The 22,674-nt window shown below is 54.9% G+C and overlaps 2 protein-coding genes across 2 annotated transcripts in view; one reads left to right on the plus strand and one right to left on the minus strand.

Moving 5' to 3' along the window:
* TESMIN (testis expressed metallothionein like protein) overlaps window positions 1–10,194 on the plus strand; it is a 37,689-nt gene extending 27,495 nt beyond the window's left edge. The window contains exons 7-10 of the mRNA XM_059399561.1: window positions 5,127–5,229; window positions 6,002–6,139; window positions 7,848–8,023; window positions 9,447–10,194. Of these exons, the coding sequence (XP_059255544.1) occupies window positions 5,127–5,229; window positions 6,002–6,139; window positions 7,848–8,023; window positions 9,447–9,639 (610 nt within the window). The 3' untranslated portion in view covers window positions 9,640–10,194. The remainder of the gene's footprint in view (window positions 1–5,126; window positions 5,230–6,001; window positions 6,140–7,847; window positions 8,024–9,446) is intronic.
* A 6,281-nt stretch (window positions 10,195–16,475) lies between these two features.
* On the minus strand, window positions 16,476–22,470 carry GAL (galanin and GMAP prepropeptide). Its single transcript, XM_059381492.1, has 6 exons — window positions 22,224–22,470; window positions 21,878–21,958; window positions 21,169–21,223; window positions 18,341–18,427; window positions 17,911–17,988; window positions 16,476–16,694 (listed from the first exon to the last, which is right to left on the minus strand). The coding sequence occupies exons 2-6, from the start codon at window positions 21,956–21,958 to the stop codon at window positions 16,618–16,620; spliced, it is 378 nt and encodes a 125-aa protein (XP_059237475.1). The 5' UTR covers window positions 22,224–22,470; the 3' UTR covers window positions 16,476–16,617.
* Between the last annotated feature and the right edge of the window lie 204 nt (window positions 22,471–22,674).

The following is a 22,674-nucleotide window of genomic DNA, read 5'->3' on the forward strand; positions in this document are numbered from 1 at the left end:
ACTTATATAAAGCTAAAATTGAAAAAAAAAAAAAAAGACATTTCTGAGCCAGAATTGGTAAACTTGATAGCTCCTCAGGTATGGGGGAAGAGAGAATGGTGGTAACAGTCAGAAGGGACTTGGGATTCTGTTAGTGGTGGACGGCACCACGGACGCAGAGAGGGAGCCCGGCTTGAGCAGAGTGGAGTGGGAGATCACAAGTTAAGGCCAGACATGCTGAGTTGGGGGTAGAAATGTCTGACGGGAAGCTGGGACTGTGGTTCTGGAACAGGAGAGAGTCCCAGCTGCTGAGACAGACGTGCAGTGAGGAGGTCCTTGTATCTCCAGCAAGGAGGTCATCGGTCGCCTCTGAGAGCCGGTGGGGCAGAGAAGAAGGTCGGGGTGCAGTAGGAGGAAGGGTGATGGGTGACGAGGAAGGATAAGCAGCCGATGTAGATCATCTTTCCCGGCGTTGGTGGAAGAAGAAAATGTGCATTTTAGGGTAGAAGACAGACTAGGTTTGGCAAACGCAATTTAAAAATTTTCAACATAAAATTTAAAAAAGTAGAGGGGCAAGTGTGAATCAATCAAGCCAATCACCAAAGTATGTAGAACAAGAGAAGAAATGTGTCTGGAGTGAACCTCGGTAAATAAGCATAGTTTGGGTATAAAATTCTAGATTGTTGGTTTTCCTCTCAGAGCTTTGAAGATACTGTTTTTACTATATCCCTTTCTTTCTTTCTCTTTTTCTTTCTTTCTTTTTTCCTTTCTTCCTTTATTTCTCTTTCTTTCTTTTTAAAAAGATCTTATCTATTTATTTGTCAGAGAGAGAGGGAGAGAAAGAGCACAAGCAGGAAGAGAGGCAGGCAGAGTTAGAAGCAGGCTCCCCACTGAGCTAGGAGTCCAATGCAGGGCTCGATCCCAGGACTCTGGGATCATGACAAAGCCAAAGGCAGACACTTAACAACTGAGCCACCCAGGCATCCCTCCCATTATTTCTAGCAGGAAGTAAGCTGTCAGTCTAGATAAGCTATCTTTCCTCTCTGGGGCTTTTAAGATTTTCCTTCTGTCTTTTTTCCTTGTATTTATCTTTTTGGGGCTCATTATGCTTCTGAAGTCAGAGGGCCCACAACTTTCAACACTCACAGGTATCTTCATTCCACAGCCTCTTCCCTTTTCTCTCTTCTGTCCTGTAATGCTGATCTGCCGTGTGCTAGCCCCTCCAGCTGTGCACCGCTCCTCTTAACCTCTTTTCTGTGTTTTTAATCTCTTCATCTTTTTATGATGTGCCTTGATCTGATTTCTCTGTCTTTCAGTTTATCCTTTCTCACTTTTAATTTAGTTATTCTTATCCAGATAATACACACAAAGAGTTTTTTAATTTTTATCTTTTTAAAAGAATTTAGTATTAAATAATCTCTACGCCCAACGTGGGACTCAAATTTCAATCCCAAGGTCAAGAGTCACATGCATCACCAGCTGAGCCAGCCACACGCCTCCTCACACAGTTTTAAAAGCCAAGGAATTATATAAGACTTGTCACAAAGAATGGTAGCTCCCTGACAACTGCCCCTTATTTTCTGATCTCCAGGAATTTTCAACTCTTTAAACAGACTCTTTTTTTTTTTTTTTTTAAAGTTTTTTTTTTTTTATTTATTTATTTGACAGACAGAGATCACAAGTAGGCAGAGAGGCAGGCAGAGAGAGAGAGAGAGAGAAGCAGGCTTCCTGCGGAGCAGGGAGCCCGATGCGGGGCTCGATCCCAGGACCCTGAGATCATGACCCGAGCCGAAGGCAGCAGCCCAAACCACTGAGCCACCCAGGCGCCCCTTAAACAGACTCTTTTAATATTTGTCTCCACATATGTAAATAACAAGCCTGCTTTGCTACCTTCTTGACTTTTCAGTGGGGGCATCTTCTCTTGGTTTCGTACCGTGGGAGACGCGGGCTTTGCTGTCCCTTCCCCACGCATCTCCCACCCCAGACATCAGACACATGTGGTTAGATCAGTAGTAAGTGTTTCTGTTTCACAACTGGGAAAATCACAACTGGGAAAACGCTACTTCCTGCTGGACCGTTCCTGCTGGACCGTGATTCATTTCCTTTCCTGCACTTTCCTGCATCGTTTCCCTGGAGGTCATAGTTGATACTGGGTTTCCTTTGTGCATGACGCTAATTTAACCCTAAACTGCCCTCTGGGTAGACAGCTGTTTTTCCATCACGCTCAGACCTGCTACATACTCAGTTGTATTGATGGAGGAAGTGTTTCTCAGAGCTGCGCGCCTGTCCCCGTCTAGACGCTGTCACACCAGCCCCGACCATGGACTCTCCCTCTGCCACCACACCAAGGGCTTCCTTTGCTTCCTTCCCAAGTTCGATTGCCTGGTGCCTGGATCCCATTTGTTTTGGATTGCATAGTTGGATTTCCAATTTCAGTTCAGCTTTGAATGCTGAATTTTTCTTCAGAAATTTGAAGAGTTTGCTAGTTTCCAGTGCTGCTATTGAATTTTTTTTAAAAAGATTTTATTTATTTATTTATTTGAGGGGAGGAGGAAGCAGGCTCCCCGCTGAGCAGAGAGCCCGATGTGGGGCTCGATCCCAGGACCCCGGGATCATGACCTGAGCCGAAGGCAGAGGCTTTAACCCACTGAGCCACCCAGTCGCCCCTGCTATTGAAATTTTGACATAATTCTTGTTCTTGCTCCTTGTGTGAAGCAGGTTTTATTCTATCTGGAACCGATAGGAGGAGCCTGTCTTGGTTCCCCGTGCTCTGAAACTGGACAGTAGTATCTTGCTTTGGGACTCTCTCGCCGCTTGGCAGTCCTTTTTCTCTGCAAACTCATGCCCTTTAGTTCTGAGAAATGTTCCTCAATCATCTTCTGCCCTTACTTCTCAAAATTGTATCTTTCTGGACCTCCTTCTTTCCTCCAGTTTTCACATCCTCTGTTAAGATAATCCTTTCTGTGATTACTTTTTTATTTTCCAGAACATCGTTTTTATACTCTGTTTTGTAAAGTACCATTTTCTTGTTTCTTAATCTGTCCAGCAGTTTCCTTTCTCTGGACAGTCTGTTTCTTTAGGCCTCTGTCTTTTATGTCAGGTTTCCCGAAATGTCTGTGGATCTCTGGCTGTCACTCCGCTCACATTTAAGAACGAGACTTAAGCTTCCCACGGACTCTTGGTGGTAAGACTAAGCCATCTGTTGGGAAACCTCACTGTGGGACTCCTCTCTCTATTCGCTCTTGGGCTGGTCGGCATCCCCAGGGAAGGCTTTTGCAATGCAGCCTTAGGATTCCAGGGGCCAAGTAGAAGAAAGCTGTGGGTCTCAACAGTCACCTTTCCTCCTGGGGCTCCTTGTGATAGCGCCGCCCTCAGTCCTCTTGCCCCAGAGAGTCATTTCAGTCTCTTGCCGCAGGGGCTGGTGGAGAGGAGTGTGCTGGCAAGGGGAGGACCTGGGGGCTTGCTCCCTCCTCATTAGAATTTCAACCAGTTCTCTTCTCCCACCCTCCCCCACTCCACTCCAGAGCAGCCTGGAACCACCGAGTCCAGAGTGTTCCGAGCTGCTTCCTTGCTCTCTCCCACTAGCCCAGGATTCGGGGCACTTCAGTCTGCTGTCCATAACTCTCCCCTCTGCTTTCCAGCCTCTGAACCTCTGTCGTCTCTTCCCGCTTCTGCCCATCCCACTGTCCATCCTACTGCTCCGGAAGCCCTCTGAGCTGCTCTCCTGTTTCCCCCTGTGCCTGGGAGGGGCATGTATCCCCAGTGCTTCTACAAAGGGGATTTGTGGGGAAGTTGTCTTTTGAGGATCCTTGCTTTATGTGGTGCAACTCTCACCTTCGGTAGCCCAGACTTGGTCTTCTGCTCCCGCAGGAGCGGGCTCTGGTCACCGGGAACGGCGGGCGCCCCAGGATGACACTGGCAGCTACAGAACTCTCCCCTTTGGATTCACGGTTTCTTCTTTATTTCATCTCTGACAATCTCCTTTGCTTTCCTCTTGGCTTGACATGTATTTTACTCTATTATTTAAAAGAATTCAGACAATAAATATTGAAAGAAAAATGTTTAGGAATTCTGTAACAGTGAGGTTTCTACAAACGTGCAGTCTACCGTGTTGCCAGCCATGGGCCCTCCTGGCGTCACACGACACTTGTACCGGAGACACATCCGTGTGATGTCCCGAGCTCCCCTGGGCGACCCTTGAGACGGGCAGGTTAGATGCCACGACTTCCATGTTCCAGCTCAGGACGCTGACACATCGCCTCTGTCAGGTAACATGGGGGCCTGGTTTGAAGCTCCCTTCAGGGACTCATGCCCTCCCGAGAGAGCGGCGCGGGTCTTGTCCTGTCACAAGCGGGAGTGCGGAGTGGCCGATGAACTCCGGAAGCCTCTCTGGGGTGCAGGTTATAGGGAAAGTACTGGGAGTCCTTGTCTCAACGTTGAAGTTACACGTGAGTTGAGGAAAGTGTCTTATCCTCGCCCATGCTGAACCCGCGTAAGCCACAGGTCTCCACGCACCCCTCCTGGACAGTCCAAGGGCAGGTGTCGTAGCCACAGACTCTGACAGGTCTTCCGGGAAAACCCATTCTGTGCCTTTAGGACCTCCGGAATCCCAGGGCACAGTGGACATGTCTGGGGAGAGATTGGGCTAAAAGCTGTTCTGTAGACTCCGAATTCACAAACAACCCTTTCACGATGAGAGAGTCGGAGAGCAGTGGCCTCGCACGCGGTTTCTCCCCATTCGTCTCCTCCTCCGCAGGCCGACAGGGAGTGGAAGGAAGATCGAACCCAAGCCAGGTTCGGCCTCCAGGCCCCATTCGTTTCCATGGACAGTCACGGTCTGGCCAAGAAGAGGGCTCGGCTGGGCGTGTGTGGGTGGCCAGGGCCGGCGGGGCGCTCTGGGGAGAGTGTCCGTGGGCACGAGGCGCAGGGGACAGTGGACGGCCGCGGCTGGGGCTTGAACTGGTTTCTCATTCTCCCCGCCAGTCCCAGGACAGCATCTACCCAGGTGCTCTAGCTTTCACACGAAAGGAGTCAGAGTCTCTAAATAAGAGTTGCGGCGGCCTCCAGCGCACTGGCCGGCTGAGTCCCCACGCGTGCTGCTGTCCCCACGCGCCGCGCCTCTGACACGCTGTGCTGTCGTTTCCCAGGTACTGTGACTGCTTCGCCAGCGGGGACTTCTGCAACAACTGCAACTGTAACAATTGTTGCAACAACCTACGTCATGAAATCCAGCGGTTCAAGGCCATTAAGGTAATATTTTTTCCACTAAATACATGCATTCTAAAAGTGTCTAAATGTGCTTGAGATACAGGGTGCCTGGGAGCTCGGTTGGCTAAGTGTCCAAGTCTTGGTTTCGGCTCAGGTCACAGTCTGAGGGTCGAGAGATCGAGCCCCACCTCAGGCTCTGTGCTCAGTGGGGAGTCTGCTACAGTTTCTCCCCACTCATGCTTTCTCTCTCTCTTTTTGCTTTCCCTCTGTTTCTTTAATCAACAAATAATATATTACTAGTTTCAGAGGTAGAGGTCAGGGATTTGCCAGTTGCGTATAGTAGCCAGTGCTCATCTGGGTGCTCTGTGACATCTCGTGTCCTCCCTCGTGCCCGTCACCCAGTGACCCCAGCCCCCACCCGCCTCCCCTCCAGCAGCGCTCAGTCGCTCTCCTAGGGCTCAGAGTCTCTTAGGGTTTGCCTCCTCCTCTGATTTTATTTTATTTTATTTTATTTTTCCCTCTCTTCCCCTATGCACCTCTGTTCTATTTCTTAAATTCCACATAGGAGTGAGATCATATGATCATTGCATTTGACTTATTTCGCTTGCATAACACCCTCTCTTTCCATCCAAATGGTTGCAGAAGGTGAGATGTCGTCCTTTTCGATGGCTGAGTATTAGTCCTTTGTGTCCTGTGACGAATCCTAAAGCTACAGATGGATTAACGTAGCAGACAACGGAGATACCTTTCACTGAGCAAGATTTTTACATAATAAAGTACATTTTGATGGAGTTTTGTGTTTTCTGTCTCATAGGCATGTCTTGATAGGAATCCAGAAGCTTTCCAACCAAAAATCGGGAAAGGGAGGTTGGGAGACGTGAAGCCTCGGCACAACAAGGGCTGTAACTGCCGGCGTTCCGGCTGCCTGAAGAACTACTGTGAGTGCTACGAGGTGAGATGCCCCGGCCCGGGCGCAGGGGCACCTGCTGATAACTCCGGGGCCCCTTCAGGAGCCCGTTGCTTGCCTCAAGCCCACCATGAGCGCCCAGCAGAGGCTCCTGCCCCGTGGCCCGGCCCGCTCCGTGGCAGCAGGTCGGGGGCTCCCAGAGGTGGGCCTTGCCTCCTCCGTGTGGAGCCTCATCCCCAGGCTGGTGCTCCGAGACCACAGTGGACCGCAGGGCCTCCAGGCTGAGCACACAGCAGGGCAGGGCAGTTCCCAGGCCGGAGTTTCCCGGACACTCACTGGCCGTGCAGGGGCTCACTCTCTCCCTTCAGCTTCCCTCTCCATTCCTGGTGTTGGAGGAGAGGGACGGACAGAGAAAAGAGCCCGCAGGCCCCAGCAGTGAAGGGCCGGGAGGGCCCTTCCTTGAAAGGCTCTCCCTTGGTGTGCTTGCGGTCTTCGAGGGCGATCTGTGAATTTTATTTGGACAAGGTTGTCCCAGACGGTCAGGCTTGAGAAGAGTCCTCGTGGTTCTGGGGACATGTGCTGGAAGCTCTGAGTGAGCAGGCCCAGCCTCCCCCCAGCTAGGGTTTTGGAAATGCGGCCCAAGTCATGCCAAGATACAGGATTCAAGCTGTGAGTGCCCCCCCCCCCCCCCACCACGGAGCAGGCTTCGGATGGTCTTGCAGCGTCTCTGCCTGATCTTCACCCACTTTCCGGAGGCTGAGCCTCTGCCAGGCAGCAGCCCACATGAGGGGTGGGTGTCCTGTGCTCTTGAGAGTCCACTGGAAATCCTGAAGGGCCTCTTGCTCAAAAAATCCAGGGGGCAGAGTAAAACACAAGAGATACCCTTTGATGTGCATCCCTGAGGGACCCCTCCCCCAGCAGCTGAGCCAGGGGGAGGCCCTAGCTTCCAGACACGCTGCCTTGTGCCAAGAAGCCGAGTTCCCCCCACAAGCAAGTGGCCAGGGCCTCCCTTAGGACAGCCACGCAAGGCAGGCCCTCGGTGGGTCTCAGACTCTCCCCAGCCACACATCCCCTGCAACAGCAGAGCCAGCAGGACACAGGCCCCCCTTGGGACATGACATGGGCTCGGGTCCAGGGCACCGCAAGAAAGCAAACACTGCATTCAAGCCGGTCCAGTGCAGGTGTGTGGACGCTGGACTCCGCTGGGCGTGCAGTGGCACAAAGTCTAAGAGACAAGACACGTTCCCTCATCAGAAATACTGAGCGTCCTCTGATGACCTTAGTTGCCGTCGCTGGGCACAGATCTTAGAACAAACATAAGAGTGACGAAAAGTTTGAAATATTGAGAGCGATACCAAAATGAGACACAGAGCCACGAAGTGAGCAAAGACCATTGGAAAACCTGTGCCAACGGGCTTATTGGATGCGGCACGGGGGGCACAAGCCCCCCATGTGTGGAAACACAGTATCTGCGAAACGCGGTAAAGGGGGTGAGCTGAGAGCTGTCTGCTGGGATCCTAGGACCCGTGTTCCAGTCCAGGCAGCGCGCTGACCCCCCTCTGCTCGGGACTCACGCCCACACTCGCACGCCAGCCTTCCAAACCCCCTCCCCACATCTGTATGAAAACTGCAGATTAAACACACACACACACGCACACACACACACAGAGTTTTTTAAGGTCCAAATAGAATGTGTTGTTTTTTAGTGACTTATAGGGCGGTCTAATTTTATTGAAGCATTTTATGTTACCAGGCCAAAATTATGTGTTCTTCTATTTGCAAATGCATTGGTTGCAAAAATTATGAAGAAAGCCCAGAACGGAAAACCCTAATGAACATGCCCAACTCTATGGAGGTTGGAGGGTCTGAAGGCAGCCATCAGTTGTCACCAGCTGAATTCTCAGGACCAGCAAAATTCAGACAAGATAGGTAGGTACTGTGAACCCACCCTCCGAAGAGGGGAAACAGAGGTTAATTTGAGAAAGTCAGTCTATATACTGGAAAGAGCGTGTGTGTGTGTGTGTGTGTGTGTGTGTGTGTCTGTCTGTCTGTCTGCCTGTCTGTGAGGGGAGGAGCGGTGGGGACGAGGTGACAACTCCCCTGCTGGACCAGCCTGAGATTCTATTCGCTGTTTCCACGGGGGCCCCCACCACGGAGACCGCTCTGTGCTGTCTGTCCTCACGGACAGATCTACCCACGTTGTGGACAAGCAGAGGGGCCCTGTGGGGATCGCCGATGGGCCAGCGCTCCCGGGCAGCGAGGGCATGATCTCTGGACCGCAGGCACCTGACCGGCTGCCGGCCGTGTGGGGAGACAGCCTGCCCGCCGCGCTCCTTCCCACGGGGGCGGTGAAGTGCCTCACACTGGGTGGGTAGCGCCCCACTGAGTTGGGCTGAGGCCACGTTATAAGCCCAGCGGATCTCAAAGCTTGGGCGATAATTTTACTATGTATTAGATTTGGTTTATCCACTTGAAAAAGTTCCTTTCAATTCAATGCCTTGAGTGCTCTCATGATAAAGTACCAGATGTCTCGAATTCATATCATTTTGCCAAGCCGAGTTCGTGCTTATTTGGTCAGAGACACCAGAGGTACTCGTCCCTGGGCGTGCAGGGTCCTCACCAGTGAAAGTCCACCGGACACGGCCTCACCGTCTGTGAACGGGCGAGCGGACATGTTCTCTCGTGTCTGCACAGAGAGGTTCTAACCCATCCCAACCCCCGTGTCTGCTCTCGTCCTCCAACACTTGCCAGCACTTGGGGAAGTTTTCCTGAATTCCTGCAGTCTGAGCGCGATGTGGGCAGCCGTGGAGCGAAGCCACGTTGCCCCTCGAGCTCAGAGGGGCCTCGGCCAGTCCTGCACGACAGAGTCCTGCTGTTCAGGGCTCCCCGGGGGGGCCTTCGGGGGGGGGGGGGGGGGGGGACTGTGCCGACAGCACCCCTCCACGGGGACGAGTCCTCAGGGCGGTTGGCCTCTGAGGGCTCAGGTGCCCCCGGGGCCGGAGCTGGGAGCAGGCTGCCCGGCGCTTCTCTAGGACCTTGTCTTACCCAAGAGACCTGCCTCTACCCCTGCCCGGACCCCGAGCTGGATACTGTCACCCCGGAGCCCCTGCAGGTTGCAAGTAATCTCCTCCGGACCGTCCTCAGACCCTGCGGTGACGGGGGAGTCGAGAGGTGGACGGGTCACTCCTAAAGGCAAAATGCTGCGTATGGTCAAGGTTTCCGGTACGAGGAAGCTGGCATTAGACTTCACCGGTGACCCGCTGTAAATCCCGTGACCAGGACGTCCCCTTACCCATCAGGTACTTAAGGCGTGGCACGGGGGCCCGGCCTGTAACTGCTCTGTTCCCGCCAGGCGCTCGTCCTCGTGCATCTCCCGGGAGGTGGTGGAGGCCGCGTGCGCCTGCCTGCTGGCCCAGGGCGAAGAGGCGGAGAAGGCGCGCTGCCCCGATGGCCTGGCGGAGCAGATGATCCTGGAGGAGTTCGGGAGGTGCCTGTCGCAGATTCTCCGCATCGAGTTCAAGTCCAAAGGCCTGAAGCTTGAGTAGAGTTAGTGTGGGGACGGTGGAATGCGCGCAGGTCTCGTTTCAATGTTCTGAGAGAAAGGGATGCGTAGTTTAGAAAGGTTGTTGGAGGGACACGAGGCCGGGCCAGGTCAGCAGCTGTGTCACTAAGGTCAGGCTTTCCCTCTGCATCCGGGGGCCGGGGGGATCTACTCAGAGGTCTCGGTGAGGGTCTCGGTGAGGGTCTCAGCGATCACAGGCCCACTTTTGGAGGAAGTGCGGGACGCAGCTTACGGTGGCCGTCTGGCCCTGGGGACAGAGCGGCTCCCGGCGACTCTGGGAGCACTGTCCACACTGCCCGTGCCGGCAGGCTCTGGGGAAGAAGCGGCCCGTTCCCTCGCCTTCACCCTGTCTTGGAAATTTTCCTCTGGAGGCTTCTCCTCCTAAAAAGCATAATGATTTTTCACTAAAAGAATTTTGAAATAAATTCTCCAGATGGGCTGCTAAGATACAACTTCAAATCTCCAGAAAAGTACAGAAAACCTTGAGGAATTCCCAAGTGCGGACGTTTTCCCAGAGTCACACAAATTCTCCGCTCCCCTCAGGCCACCCTGAAACACGGGCAGCGGGCTCATGCTTGTGCCTGCCAGTGACCTCGGTTCTTATGTGTTTTCATTTGAGTGTGGGAAAGCTCTACTGTCCAATTAATTTCTCCCTAATTACTGTTCTAATATTATTATTGTTTGTTAAAATATGGTTAAAATAACGAGTTTGCAGAAACCAGCAGGTAAGATTAGTTATTAAGTTGGCTCTCTTTTGGTTCTATTGGAAAAGCAAAGAGGATTAAAAGCTTCAAATGTCTTCCATTGTTGTAATTAACTTAGTAGCTGAAACGTATCGGTCATGTTTCCGTGTTTATGAATCGCCCCCGCCCCTTAGAGCCCATTTAGAACGCTCACTCAGGAGCATAGCGGGGTCAGCACGGAGCCCCGCGGCCACTGGCATTTCCTAGAGCTGTGTTTGGAACAGCAAATTCTGACGGGGAACCACGGAGGGGAAGAAAAACACTTAATTCTCCACCATTTCAATCCCCCTTTGGCTCCTTTGGATAGAGATTCGTGGCGGCAAGCCGGAGGCAGAGCCCTGCACTGGATGGGGAGGGGGGGTCTGCCAGGCTGTGCTTTGGGACCCACGTGCACCTGCCAGAGGAGCCGCGTCCACATCACCCCTGGGGTGGGGGGTGGGGGTCCTGAAACAGGGCTTCGTGACCCTTTCCTGGGAGGCGGCTTTCCCTCTGCGTCTGTCCTGAGAGCTGCCAGCGGCAATGTCTGCAGACCATGCCGGAAATTTAACATTTTCTGGGAGCCACATTTTAAAAAGTGAGAAGGAGTTGGCAAAATTTATTTTGATTATCCTTTAGCTACTGTCATTTCAACATGCAATCAAATAAGCACGATGGATCGTCTGCGTTCTTTGGTATGCACCAAATTTTTGGAAACCAGCACGCGTTTTACACCCACATCCCAGCACACACCGGGAGCTGCAGGGCGCAGGTGTGGAGGGAGCAAAGGAAATGCTGTTCTCCGGAACTATTCGGATCCACGCGCAGAATGTCCCGGCCAGGATTCTCCGGAACTATTCGGATCCACGGGCAGAATGTCCCGGCCAGGAGGAAGGTGAGCATCTGCTTGGGGTCGGGACCGGCATGACCCCGGAGCTGCCTGGAGCCCAGGCTCACGTGGGGCGAGGGACCTGCACGGCCGGGCCAGGAGACTCTGGCTGCAGCCAGGGATACTGAGCCGAAGCCTGAAAATTAGGGAAAGGGCACGACCCCTGGAGAGTCTCTCGCCAGCCCATACAGCTTGGAGGAAATTCAGTATGAGAAGGGAAGGCCAAGTAGGGCTGTGTATCAAGCCAGTGTGTATTGCCCAGAGGTGACAGCTACATAGACGACTAAAAAGAGAGAAAACAGCTCTTCTGTTGCTGGTGAAGAGCCAATGCCATTTGAAAACTACATAAAACTAAACACAGCGTGTCCCCACCTCGGGCTGTAGCTGTGCAAAGTGACTCTCTCTCTCTCTGTGCTCGACCACCTCTGTGATCGGGGCGAGACGGTTGGGTTTTTGGGGCTGGGGTTTGGTTTGGTTTTTCCCCAAACACAGCTTAGCCTAAACCTTGCCCTTTTAAGAATCTGAGAGAAAGTCCTAACACATGACGTGCTGAAAGAAAACTGCTTGTTCCCTCCGGACACTTTGACATCACATGTGGCAGTTCCCTTCCGCCCAGCATTCTCCGTTTCTCAGACACCGGCAGGATGTCCTGTTACTCCTTCCGTCAGTCCCGACACCGAATGTCTGGAGTCAGTGTCGGAGTCCCCAGGGGAGGGCTCAGTCCCCCCAGACCACCCCCAACCTCGCACACCAGTTGCCAGTACTGGGCCCCCGGGGGAACCCACACACTTCCGTCTGACTTGGCTGCCACTGGAGGTCCCCAGGACCCGCCTTCGAGTCTGCCGCTTTGCTCTAACCGCTCACAGAGCTCAGGGGGACACTTGGCCTACTATTACCGACGGATCGTAAAGGCTGTTAGGGGATGAGAGGAAGAGCGGGGTGCAGAAGGCTACAGGGCAAGGATCGGGAGCGCGCTCTGTCCCTGGGAAGCTGGGGTGCCACCGTCCTGGCAGGTGGTCGTCGCCAGCCCGGAGACTCGGAGCCCTGTGTTGTCGGGCTGTGCACGGTCGTCGCTTCACGCCAGAGGCACAAACAAGTACCAGCTCGATCTCCAGCCCCTTTCCCCTCCCCAGAGCAGGTGCCTCGGTCTTTCTGGTGACCAGCCCCCAGCCAGGAGCCCACCCAGAGTCCCCTCATTAGAACAAAAGACACTCTGGCCACCCAAGAAATTACAAGTGTTTTAGGGGCCCCGTCAGGAACCAGTGCGGAGACCAAATCCGTATTTCTATGTTACACAAGCTGCAAGTGTTCTCCTCGGTTAACCACGAGCTTGGAAACAATGCAGAAAACTGGGAACCTGTGAATCATCCTGAAGACAGAACCTTCTGCCGCCCGGCAAACATCAGCAGGAGCCTGTCTGTGGTCCTCCTCTTGGCGCCGAAGCTCTTCCTCCCTCACACAGCCCTGCGCTAGTCACCTCAAGTCCTGCCCAGCCCCAGTGGGGATACGGCTGAAGATCGCAACAGACAAGCATGGTTTAGGGAACGGAAGATGGAAGTTTCTTCGAAGATGAAGATGGTGCGGGGGCTTCAGTTTGGGGAAAAGAAGAACCCCTGGATGAAGGGGCGGCGCCTTCTGCAGACACTCTCCCTACAAAGGCCCGTGGGCGGAGTTGAGTGGGACACCAGCGTGACGCTGTCCGTGGGCTGAAGCTTGGCCCTTCCCTGACGGCGTACGACGTCATTTTCAGGTGGTGGCTCGCCTTCTGTGCACCCTTCCTAGTGAGGGTCTGTCCAGGCCTTCGCCCATCTTTAACTGGGTTGTTCACTTTCCCGTGGCTGAGCTTTAGGAGTCCTTTGTGTCTTTTGGATAACTGTCCTTTATCAGATCTGTATTTTGCAAATATTTTCTCTTAGGACCTTTTCTTCTCATCCTCTCCATAGTGGTTTCGCGGAGCAGAAGTCTCACATTTTAATGACGTCATCCGTCATCCTCTTACGGATCGTGACTTTGGTATATCTAAAAAGTCACTGCCGTGCTCAGTTGTCTAGATTTTCTATGTTATAGGAGTTTTATAGTGTTGGATTTTACATTTGTGTAGATGGTCTATTTTGAGTTAATTTTTGTGAAGTGTGTAAGGTCTGTGTCGGGATTCCTTTTTTTTTTTTTTTTTTTTTTTTTGGTCATATGTGGATGTCCAGCTGTTCTAGTAGCTTTTCTTGGAAAAAACTATTTTTGCTCCATTGTGGTGCCTTTGTTCCTTTGTCATATGTAGGTCTGTTTCTGGGCTCTGTGTTTCATTCCATTGATCTGTTCATCTTTTCTTTTGCCAAGACCACGCTGCCCTGATTAGAGCTTTACGGTAAGTCTTAAACTCAGGTAGCTGTCGGTCCCTCAGCTTTGTTCTTTTTTTTGCAATATTGTGTTGGATATTCTAAGTCTTTTGCCTCTCCATATAAGCCTTGGAAACTGTTTCACCCACAAAATAACTCTTAGAGGCTTTAATTGGGGTTGCATTGATTCTATAGATCAAGCTGGGAAGAATGGACATTTTGAAAATACTGAGTTTTCATATCCATGAACATGGGATATTTCTATTTTTAGCTCTTCTTTGATTTCTTTCATCAGAGTTTGTGGTTTTCCCATGTGGATCTTATATAGATTTTGTATGTATTTCACTTTTGGGGGTGCTAACATAAATGATATATTTTTAATTTCAAATGTCACTTGTCCTTGGTGTTGTATAGGAACTCAATCAACTTTTGGGTTTTTCTTAAAATATTGACTTATTATTTGAGAGAGAGAGAGCAGGGGGGGAAGGGCTGCGATGGGCGTGGGGAGAGACTCTCAAGCAGGCTCCCCACTGAGCAGGGAGCCCATCCCAGGGCTTCATCCCAGGACACTTGAGATCATGACCTGAGCTGAAACCAAGAGTCGGTCACCCAGGGCGTCTGGGTAGCTCAGTGGGTTAAAGCCTCTGCCTTTGGCTCAGGTCATGGTCTCAGGGTCCTGGGATCGAGCCCTGCAGCATCTAGCATCTAGCATCTGGCTCAGTGGGGAGCCTGCTTCCCTCTCTCTCTCTCTCTCTCTGCCTGACTCTCTGCCTACTTGTGATCTCTCTCTGTCAAATAAATAAATAAGATCTTAAAAAAAAAAAAGTGGGGGGTCGGTCACCCAACCAACTGAGCCACCCAGGCTCCATAAAGCAATTAGCTTTTGTATATGGACCTTCCATCCTGCAGCCTCACTATGATTGCTTTTTGGTTCCAGGAGTTTTTATTGTTGTTGTTATTAGGGTTTTTTTTGTTTTTTGTTTTTTTAAAGATTTTATTTATCTATTTGACAGTCAGAGATCACAAGTAGGCAAAGAGGCAGGCAGAGGGGGCAGGAAAGCAGGCTCCCTGCCTGGCAGAGACCCCCCCAATGCAGGACTCGATCCCAGGACCCTTAGATCATGACCCGAGCCGAGCCGAAGGCAGAGGCTTTAACCCACTGAGCCTCCCAGGCGCACTGTTGTTATTGTTGATTTTCTGTTTCCTTACAGACAGTCATGTCATCTGCAAACAAAAACAGTTTTATTTCTTCCTTCCCAATTCATACACCTTTTTTTCCCTTGTCTTCTGGCATTAGCTAGGACTTCAACTACAAGGTCCCCAAGGACGAGAGAAGACATCCTTGCTTTGTTCCTGATCTTAGCAGGAAAGCTTTTGTTTTTGTATTATTAAGTATGATGTTAGCTGTAGGGTTTGTTGGTAGATGTTCCATTTCAAGCTGAGGAAGCTGCCCTCTACCCCTGGTTTGCTGAAAATTACCATCAATGTTCGATTTTGCCAGATGCTTTTTCTGGATACAGAAAGAGCTCAGTTAGATACACTGACTCATATGATTATGTGATTTTTCCTCTTTAGCCTGTTGATGTGATGATTACATTAAATGATTTTTGAATGTTGAACCAGACTTGCATACCTGGGTTAAATTCCACTTGGTCATGGTGTGTAATTCTTTTTATATGCTATTGGATTTGATTTGCTAATATTTTATGTCTATGTTTATGAGAGATATTGGTCTGTGATTTTCTTATAATGTCTCTGGTTTTGGTATTAGGATAATGCTAGCCTCCTAGAATGAGTTAGTATGTCCCCCCTGCTTCTATCTTTGGGAAGGGATTGTAGAGTTGGAATAATGTTTTCCTTAAATATTTGGTAGAATTCACTTGTGTACATATCAAAGCCCTAAAATATATTTTAATAGCTTAAATAACTAAACTTTTCATTTTGAGATAATTGTAGATTCACGAGTACTTGTAATCAATGATACAGAGGGACGCTGCGTACCCTTCATCCGGTTCCCCCGAACGGTAACATCTTGCAAAACTTTAGCACAGTATCGCGACCAGGATCCTGACATTGATATGGTCAAGAGGCAGAGCAGTTCTATCCCTTCGAGGAACCCCGAGCCGCACGCATTGTCCTCCTCGCCCTATTCCTTTCTAGCCTTGGGAGCCACTGTCCTCGTCTCCATTTCTGTACTCCGTCATTCCCGGAATGCTGTGTAAATGGATTCATAGTATGCAACCTTCTAGGATTTTGTACACTCAGAAGAATTCTCCAGCCATTCACCTGGGTTGGTGCACGTCTCAGGAGTCCGGCACTCTTTCTTGCTGGGTGGTGGGTGCGTGGTGTGGATGTGTGGCCGCTTAGCCATTCCCCCACTGAAGGGCATCTGGCTGTTTCCAGTGTTTTGCTTTTATAAAGCTTCTGTGAACATTCATGCGCAGGATGTTGTGTGAAGGTGAGTTTTCATTCACCTGGGTTAGATGCCCAGGAGTGTAATTGCTGGGTTGAATGGTAGCTACATGTTTCATTTTTAAAGAAACCGCCGGTCAAACGCCGCCACGACAGGGGGAGTCCGTCACCAACACAAGCAAAACAGAGATCACACCCAAAGACCCAGAGAGGAAACAGGCCCGTGGCTGCGTCCGACTCCCTGAGGACTGAGTTACGCCCACAGACAGTGGCTGGGACCTGCTCTGGAGGATGGCATGCGGGTTGAAGACTTCCGGCTGCTGCACAGGATTTTAATCAAGCTGCACCTGCTAACTCGCACTGAGGACAGTGGGGACAGACAGACACATGGAAGGAAAGGACAACCGAAAGCCATTGCTATTTTTTTATTCTGCTGCTCAAAAGAATGACCAAAGGGGGAGAAAGTCTTAACAACAAAACCCTAACAACACAGCATCAGAGCAGAAGGGACAGGACTGGTCACTCTACGTAAGTTGGCACAAGATTTTCCATCAGGTCCAAGTTTGACCGTAGGCGCCGGGGAACAGAGGAGCCAGCCGAGAGCGTCGTCAGGGCTGCTCGTCCTCTGCAGAAGCCGTGGGCAGCAGCTCGGGCAGGTCGGGCAGGTACTCCAGGGCTCCGGCCTCTGCAACGGAGGAATGCTCTTAGCAGAGCCCTGACGTTTGCACCAGCGACGGTGACAGCCCCCGGCACACACGCCGGAGCCCCTGAGCTCGCCCCCCTGAGGGTCTCCCCGAGGATCAGCCCCGAAATCGAGAGCAGCCCTTCCTGTGTCTCACTCCTGATGACTCAAGTCTCCCACTTACGACGCGTTTGAAACTACCAGAAGTGTAATTCCTGCTGGAGTGATAGAAATCAGAATCTCCGAGTGAAAGAAGCTCCGTGTTACAAAGTAGAACACCGAGCTAACCAAAGAGCAGGAACCGGGGGAGTCGGTCTGCCCGTCGCGGGAAGCGTCCGCAGTGGATCTCCCCAGCAGGGAGCTCGCCGCAGGCTGGGCAGGGCTCCGGCCCAGGGAACCTGCGTATGGGTTCGGAGATCTCTCCGGCCTCCCCCCTCCCAACCACCCGCAGCTCCTTTCCCCAAGGCGGCAGGTCCAGCCAGCAGAGTGCGGGGATCAAAACCGAACCCGGGAATTAGTCTCGGCTCTGCCAAAGTCACACAAAAATTGTAAAGTGCAAAACTTGTCGAACAGAGGTCTCTCCTGGAGAATCCCAGCGCCCCTCCCCCGCCGTCCCCGGTCCCCGTCTCCCCGTGCTCCGTTCCCAGGGTTCCCAGGCACTGCGGCCTCCGTCCGACCTCTCTCCCTCCGTGGCCCAGACGACAAGCACCGCGCAGAGGTGCTGGGTGGCAACGGGCCGCGGGTGGCCTCGCCCGTCTGCGTGTCCACGGAAGACACCAGGTCTAGGACAGAGGCTGTGGAACAGGCGTGCGGCCCGCTCTCCAGGAGGGCTCCAGCGACCCGTCTGTAGTACGGGCTAGCGGACGTGCTTTCGAGTCACGGCGTACGAGGACCTACGGGGAGCGGTGGCCCGAAAACCCCCGCACATGTTACCCTGCCAGGAGGAAGGGCTCCAGCGGACGGAGTGGGACGGAGGCCCTCTCTCTCCCTGGTTCCCCTGCGGCTCTGAAGACCCTTTCCAGGGCCAGTGCTGGGGCCCGCTACGACCGCCGCCCCTCGGCCGCTCCCCACGCAGCAGTGGTGACTGGAGGAATTGGAGTGGAAGGCTGGTTACTTCCCAGGAGAATCCGGAGAATTCTACGGAATCCTTCTTCGACAGGCTTTTTACGTGGGCAGGGTTCTCAGAAGTGGAATTGAAAATTGGTAACATGTCACGTACCTTTGAGATGCAGGAAAGTCAGAAACTCTATGATGGTGCGCATGGCAGCGCTCTCCGCCGGCGACCCGGCCAAGCCTCCTAGGAAACAGAATCGGTGTCTGTCGCCTGCCGCACCGCGCTCTGGGTCTCAGCCTCATCCGCGGCCGGGGCATCCGGAAGCCAGGGGACTGGCCAGGACCCCTCCCCAGGGCCCTGCTTAGCACAGCGGGGGCTGGGGGGTACCTGGTCAGACCAGACTCTTCTGAGGCCTTGAGCCTAGTGACTCTACCTCTGTGGCCGCCCTGGGCCCCGACGCTGGGCCCTCCAGCAGACGGCGGACGTGGCCGGGCCCGGCTCAGGCCGGGAGGTGGGAGGTGTGCAGGGGCCTGATACTCCACCACCGTGTGTGCCCTGAAGGTGACGGGCAGGGAGGTGACCCAGGCACGCTCACCTGGCCTTGTCTCGTCTTCAGGAGGGAGTTCCCGCTTGCCGGCGAGGCCGGGCTTCTCGTGCAGCGATCTGTGGTTGTCAATGGCATCTGTTTGCAGAAGGAATGAGAGGGAAGCACCTGAGTGTCCTCCTCCTCCTACTGGGACACCCTCCCTCTCCCAAAGAGAGACACCCCGGCTGGTGATAAACAGAGCGCACGCACGATTGGACTGTAAGAATAATAATTACTATTATTATATTATTAATATAATAAGGATAAGAATAAGAGTTTCACCACAGGGAAACCAGAGAAGCAGATCGTTCTTCGTGGAACCACGAACTGGTGTCAGGGCCAGAGGCGTGGATCCCCACAGCTGCTGGGCCTCCGCCAGAGGAAGGAGGTGAGCGAGAGGGAGCGCGGCGCTCAGCAGAGCAGCCCGGGCCCCGGGGACTGAGGTCCCAGAGGTGCTGGCGTCTGAGCGGGGCCTCTCCCGGAGACCACAGGGGTTAGGGTTAATCAGACGTCCTCTTCCAAGACCCCTCTGGCAGCCGTGTGGGAGATGGCCTGGAGCCAGCCGGAGACAGACCAAGACAGCGGGACGGCGGGGGACAGGGAGGAAGGCAAGCAGGGGGCTAAGTGCGTGTGCACCTACCTGCGCGTGCGTGTGCTCGTGCGCGTGTCAGCTGGCGCGAAAGCAGGGAATCGTGACTGCTAGCCGAGCGGTCCCTTGAGAAACCCAGCCTGAAGGCATGAGGCCCTAACCCAGGGGCCCGGCAGGGAGAGAAGCAGCCAATCTGGGGTGTTTCGGGGATGAAGCAGATGAGGCCACAGGACGGGGTCAGGGTGACTCGGGGCTCGTGGCCGCTCGCCTGGGGAACTGGCATCTGCAAGGCTAAGCCAAAGAACACTGATCCCTCTCCCCAGAGCCGGAGTTCGGGGGGACGCACGGCCCCCGGGGAGAACCGCGGTCCTTGCCATGGCTCGAGTGCAGTCACACTCCCGCAGCCGCCGTCGGACCGCATCCCGCACCGACGGACCCCGGCACCTCGCAAAGCGCGCCATGAGCTCGTCTACACGTACAGCCTCTGCTGACCCAGCCTGACGGACGGAAGGCTGAGACTAAACGAGAGCCTGTTTTCTAACTCGGGTCCCTGTCTTCCCGAGGACTGTGTGTGCCTTCAGTATTCCGAAGTCACAGAAGTGTCTCTGCTAAAGGTTCCTTCTTTCTTTGGGGTCAGAAGCAGAGAGGAGACGCCTTCCGAGGGACAGAGCTCAGGGTTCCAAGGCTTCGGGAAAACGTGTGCCTTTGGAGCACATCTGTCCCTCCTGCAGGCGAGGCCACTCCACTCACAGTGACAGCCTGCGTGGGGCCCGCCTTGCCTTTGACCTGAGACCAGAGCCCCCGACGCCCTGCTAGTGGGAAGGGAACATGCCTCCTTTCCTGGTGCAGGAGGCAGTAAATACACAGGGGAGGGTTTGTTGTGTTTCCTTTTAGGGTGGATGACTGTCCCCAAACCTGCCATGCCTGCAAGCTTGAAAGCTGCGAGTGTGAAAGCAATTGGAAGGGAAAGTAAATGGTCCCCCTCCCCCCCCAGTGGTCTCCTTTAGGACAATTAAACACAATTAAACTCTACAGGTGCCAGGACAGAGCGAACAGGAAGCCGAGTGCCGGCAAGGAGCGTGGAGGGGGAGGCGCCCACACACAGCCCATGGGGCCCCCGACTGTCCCCTTCAGGGCCTGGGCCACCTGGAGGCGTAACCTGTCTGCACACACCGTCTCCCTAATTCCTGCTGCCTCCTGCCCTTACTAAGAATTGCAGCTGGTCTCCAGGCCGCCGCCAGCCTGGGGATCGCTCGGCCCACGGGGTTCTCCGCGCCGTGAAAGCCCTAAAGTCACACTGTGTCCGGACAGTGTCACATCAAGGACAGGGCGCCAAGTCCCAGTCCACCCACAGGCTGGCAAGGTCTGGGAACTGACGGCAGCGGTGAAACCCCACACTCCGGTTCTGCACGCTGGCACACACGCACGTGCACACGCACCCCCCCCCCCCCACCAGCTATACTTCCCAGCTGGTAGATTCATGGCACAGAGGTAAGGCCCAGGGGGGTCTGGGACCCCGTGGGACTATGACAAGTCAGCGACAGTGTCCTCCCATTCCACACCGCCCACATCTGAACTTCTGAAGCAGAGAAAGTGCTAATGAGGCTGACAGTGGCACACAGGTCCCTTCTGGAAACATCCCAGGACTCAGGCCATCTGACCCGTGTCCGCATAAGGCCCTGGTGAGGGGTGTGGGCTCCTCCTGATGCTCCGCGGGGTCAGATGCGAGTCCCTGCCCCTAGCCCCGGACCCAGGCTCAGTCCTGCCCAGTGGGACTGTCCCATGTTCGTCACCTGACCCCACTGATCCACGTCCCGCAGACCTTTCCCTCTCGCTGCTCTCCTCCTGCCCTGGGCATTTGGGTCCTGCTCTCTGCCACACAGATCCCTGAGCAAGAAAGAGCAAGTCTGGGAGGGACAGATGGCGGGGGGGGGGGGGGTAGGACCCAGGAATCTGCCCATTTGCTGCGAGTGAGGGGTAAGGGCTCAGGGGAGGCTGGGGGCAGGGCACGGGAAAGGGCGCCACCAACCGATGTGGCAAGGCTTTGAATTCACTGATCCCCAACTTCCATGGAAATCCATCCTGCCTGAGTCTCATGCCCCCCACCCCATCGCCCTTGACCTAACTGAACCCGGACTATCAGCGTGTCCGCGTGGGGACTGGCGGCGCAGATGTCGTAAGAGCAGGATTCACACAAACGCTCAGCGCAACGAGCAGGGGCGGCTCTGAGGGCCCGTGTGTCACTCACGTGGACCGAGAAGGTAGCCGGCACTGTTCAGGGTCCAGCCTCTCTTCTCCTTCACCTTAAAGGGGAGAAAAGGGTCATTTCCCGGGGCTCCAAGAAGCCTCGAAGACTGCCTCTGCATAGCCCACCCCGGTGGTCTGGGAAGCTGCTGCCCAGCTCAGATCCTCACAGAATTTACATCACAGAGTTTTAATACTCTTGTCACATAATGGGCAAGTGACGTAAACCCCGAGAGCAAGATGGACAGGACTGGCTGCTCACCAGGCTTCCCAGGCATGACACGGGCATTCGCATGCCCCGGCCCACTTGAATTTCAGCTTTGCCCCCAGATAAGCTATATTCCACAGGAAAACAGGACCGCTTGCTTTCCCAAAGAATTCACACTAGACTCAACCCCCAAACATGTGGGGCGCCCACTTGCTTCTGAGCCCTGGTGAGGACGCTGGGGCGTTCAGGGCACCGGCGGGTACCGGGGCTCCCTCCCGGGGTCACGGACCCGCTGCGGATGCGTCTGGTTTTCCTGGTTTAGATCCGGAGCCGGTCACGGGCCGGCAGAGGGGCCAGGCCAGGAGGATCCGGGAGCGTCTAAGGGCGACCCACCCCCGGGGCTGCAGGACCCCGGCCCCCCGCGTCCCCCCCCCCCCCCCCCCCCCCCCCGGCCCCCCCCCTCCGCCCCCCCCCCCCCCAGCGGGGACACGCGCCGCGCACTCACCGGTGACCCGAGCCCGGGGGAGGCCGAAAGGGCCGCGGCGAGGAGCAGCCCGGCGAGCAGGAGGGCGCCGCCGCCGGACATCTGCGGGGGAAGGCGGGGCGCGGCCGTGGGGCGGCGGCGGCGTCCCCGGGGCGCGCTCGGGCGGGGGCTCGGACGCCGGCGCTGCCCGGGGCTGGAGCGGCGGCAGGGGCCGGGGCGACGCCGACCGAGCGCCGTGCGACGCCCCCGCGACCGAGCCGGGACGGGGGTGAGGGACCCCCGGGAACGTCCCGGGGCGGGCGAGGCGCGGAGCGGCGGGAGGAAGGGGTCCGCCGCCCGCCGGGGCCCCCCCCGGGGCGCGCCGTACCTTGAGCGGCGGCGGGGGTCGCGGGGCGGCGGGGGGTCCCGAGGTGGCGGCGGGTCCGGGCGTCCGGTCGGGTCCGTCGGGTCTGGCCGGGCCGGGGCGCTCACCGCATGGCGCGGCCGCAGGACCACGGGGAGGAAGCGGGGCGGCGGGGCTCCCTCGACGTGTCCGCGGCCCGGAGCTGCCGCCGCTATTTATGCGGCTCGCGGGGAGCGCGCGCCGCGTCACCGTCCCCGGGCTCAGCGCCCGCCCCCCGCGCCCCCGCCGAGCAGAGCCCCGAGAGGGACGGTAGCGCGGCTCCGGCGGGGGCGGCTGCGCGGTGGTCGTGAGCACCGGGGGAGGGGCGGGGGCGGCGGAGAGACCCCAAACCCCGCGGGGGAGCCCCCCGGCACCCCTGCAGAGAGTTCTCATCACCCCTGCAGATAGCCTCCCACCACCCCACAGAGAGCGCCTG

This window comes from Mustela nigripes, chromosome 1 (assembly GCF_022355385.1).
Source record: "Mustela nigripes isolate SB6536 chromosome 1, MUSNIG.SB6536, whole genome shotgun sequence".
NCBI classification, from domain to species: domain Eukaryota; kingdom Metazoa; phylum Chordata; class Mammalia; order Carnivora; family Mustelidae; genus Mustela; species Mustela nigripes.

Coding starts and splice junctions, on each gene's coding strand:
- GAL (XM_059381492.1), bottom strand. CDS start 21,958: ATGTCCGGCGGCGGCGCCCTCCTGCTCGCCGGGCTGCTCCTCGCCGCG. Junction 18,428..21,168: donor CGGCTACCTTCTCGGTCCAC/GTGAGTGACACA, acceptor TTCTGCAAACAG/ATGCCATTGACAACCACAGA. Junction 17,989..18,340: donor TGAAGACGAGACAAGGCCAG/GTGAGCGTGCCT, acceptor TCTGTTTCCTAG/GAGGCTTGGCCGGGTCGCCG.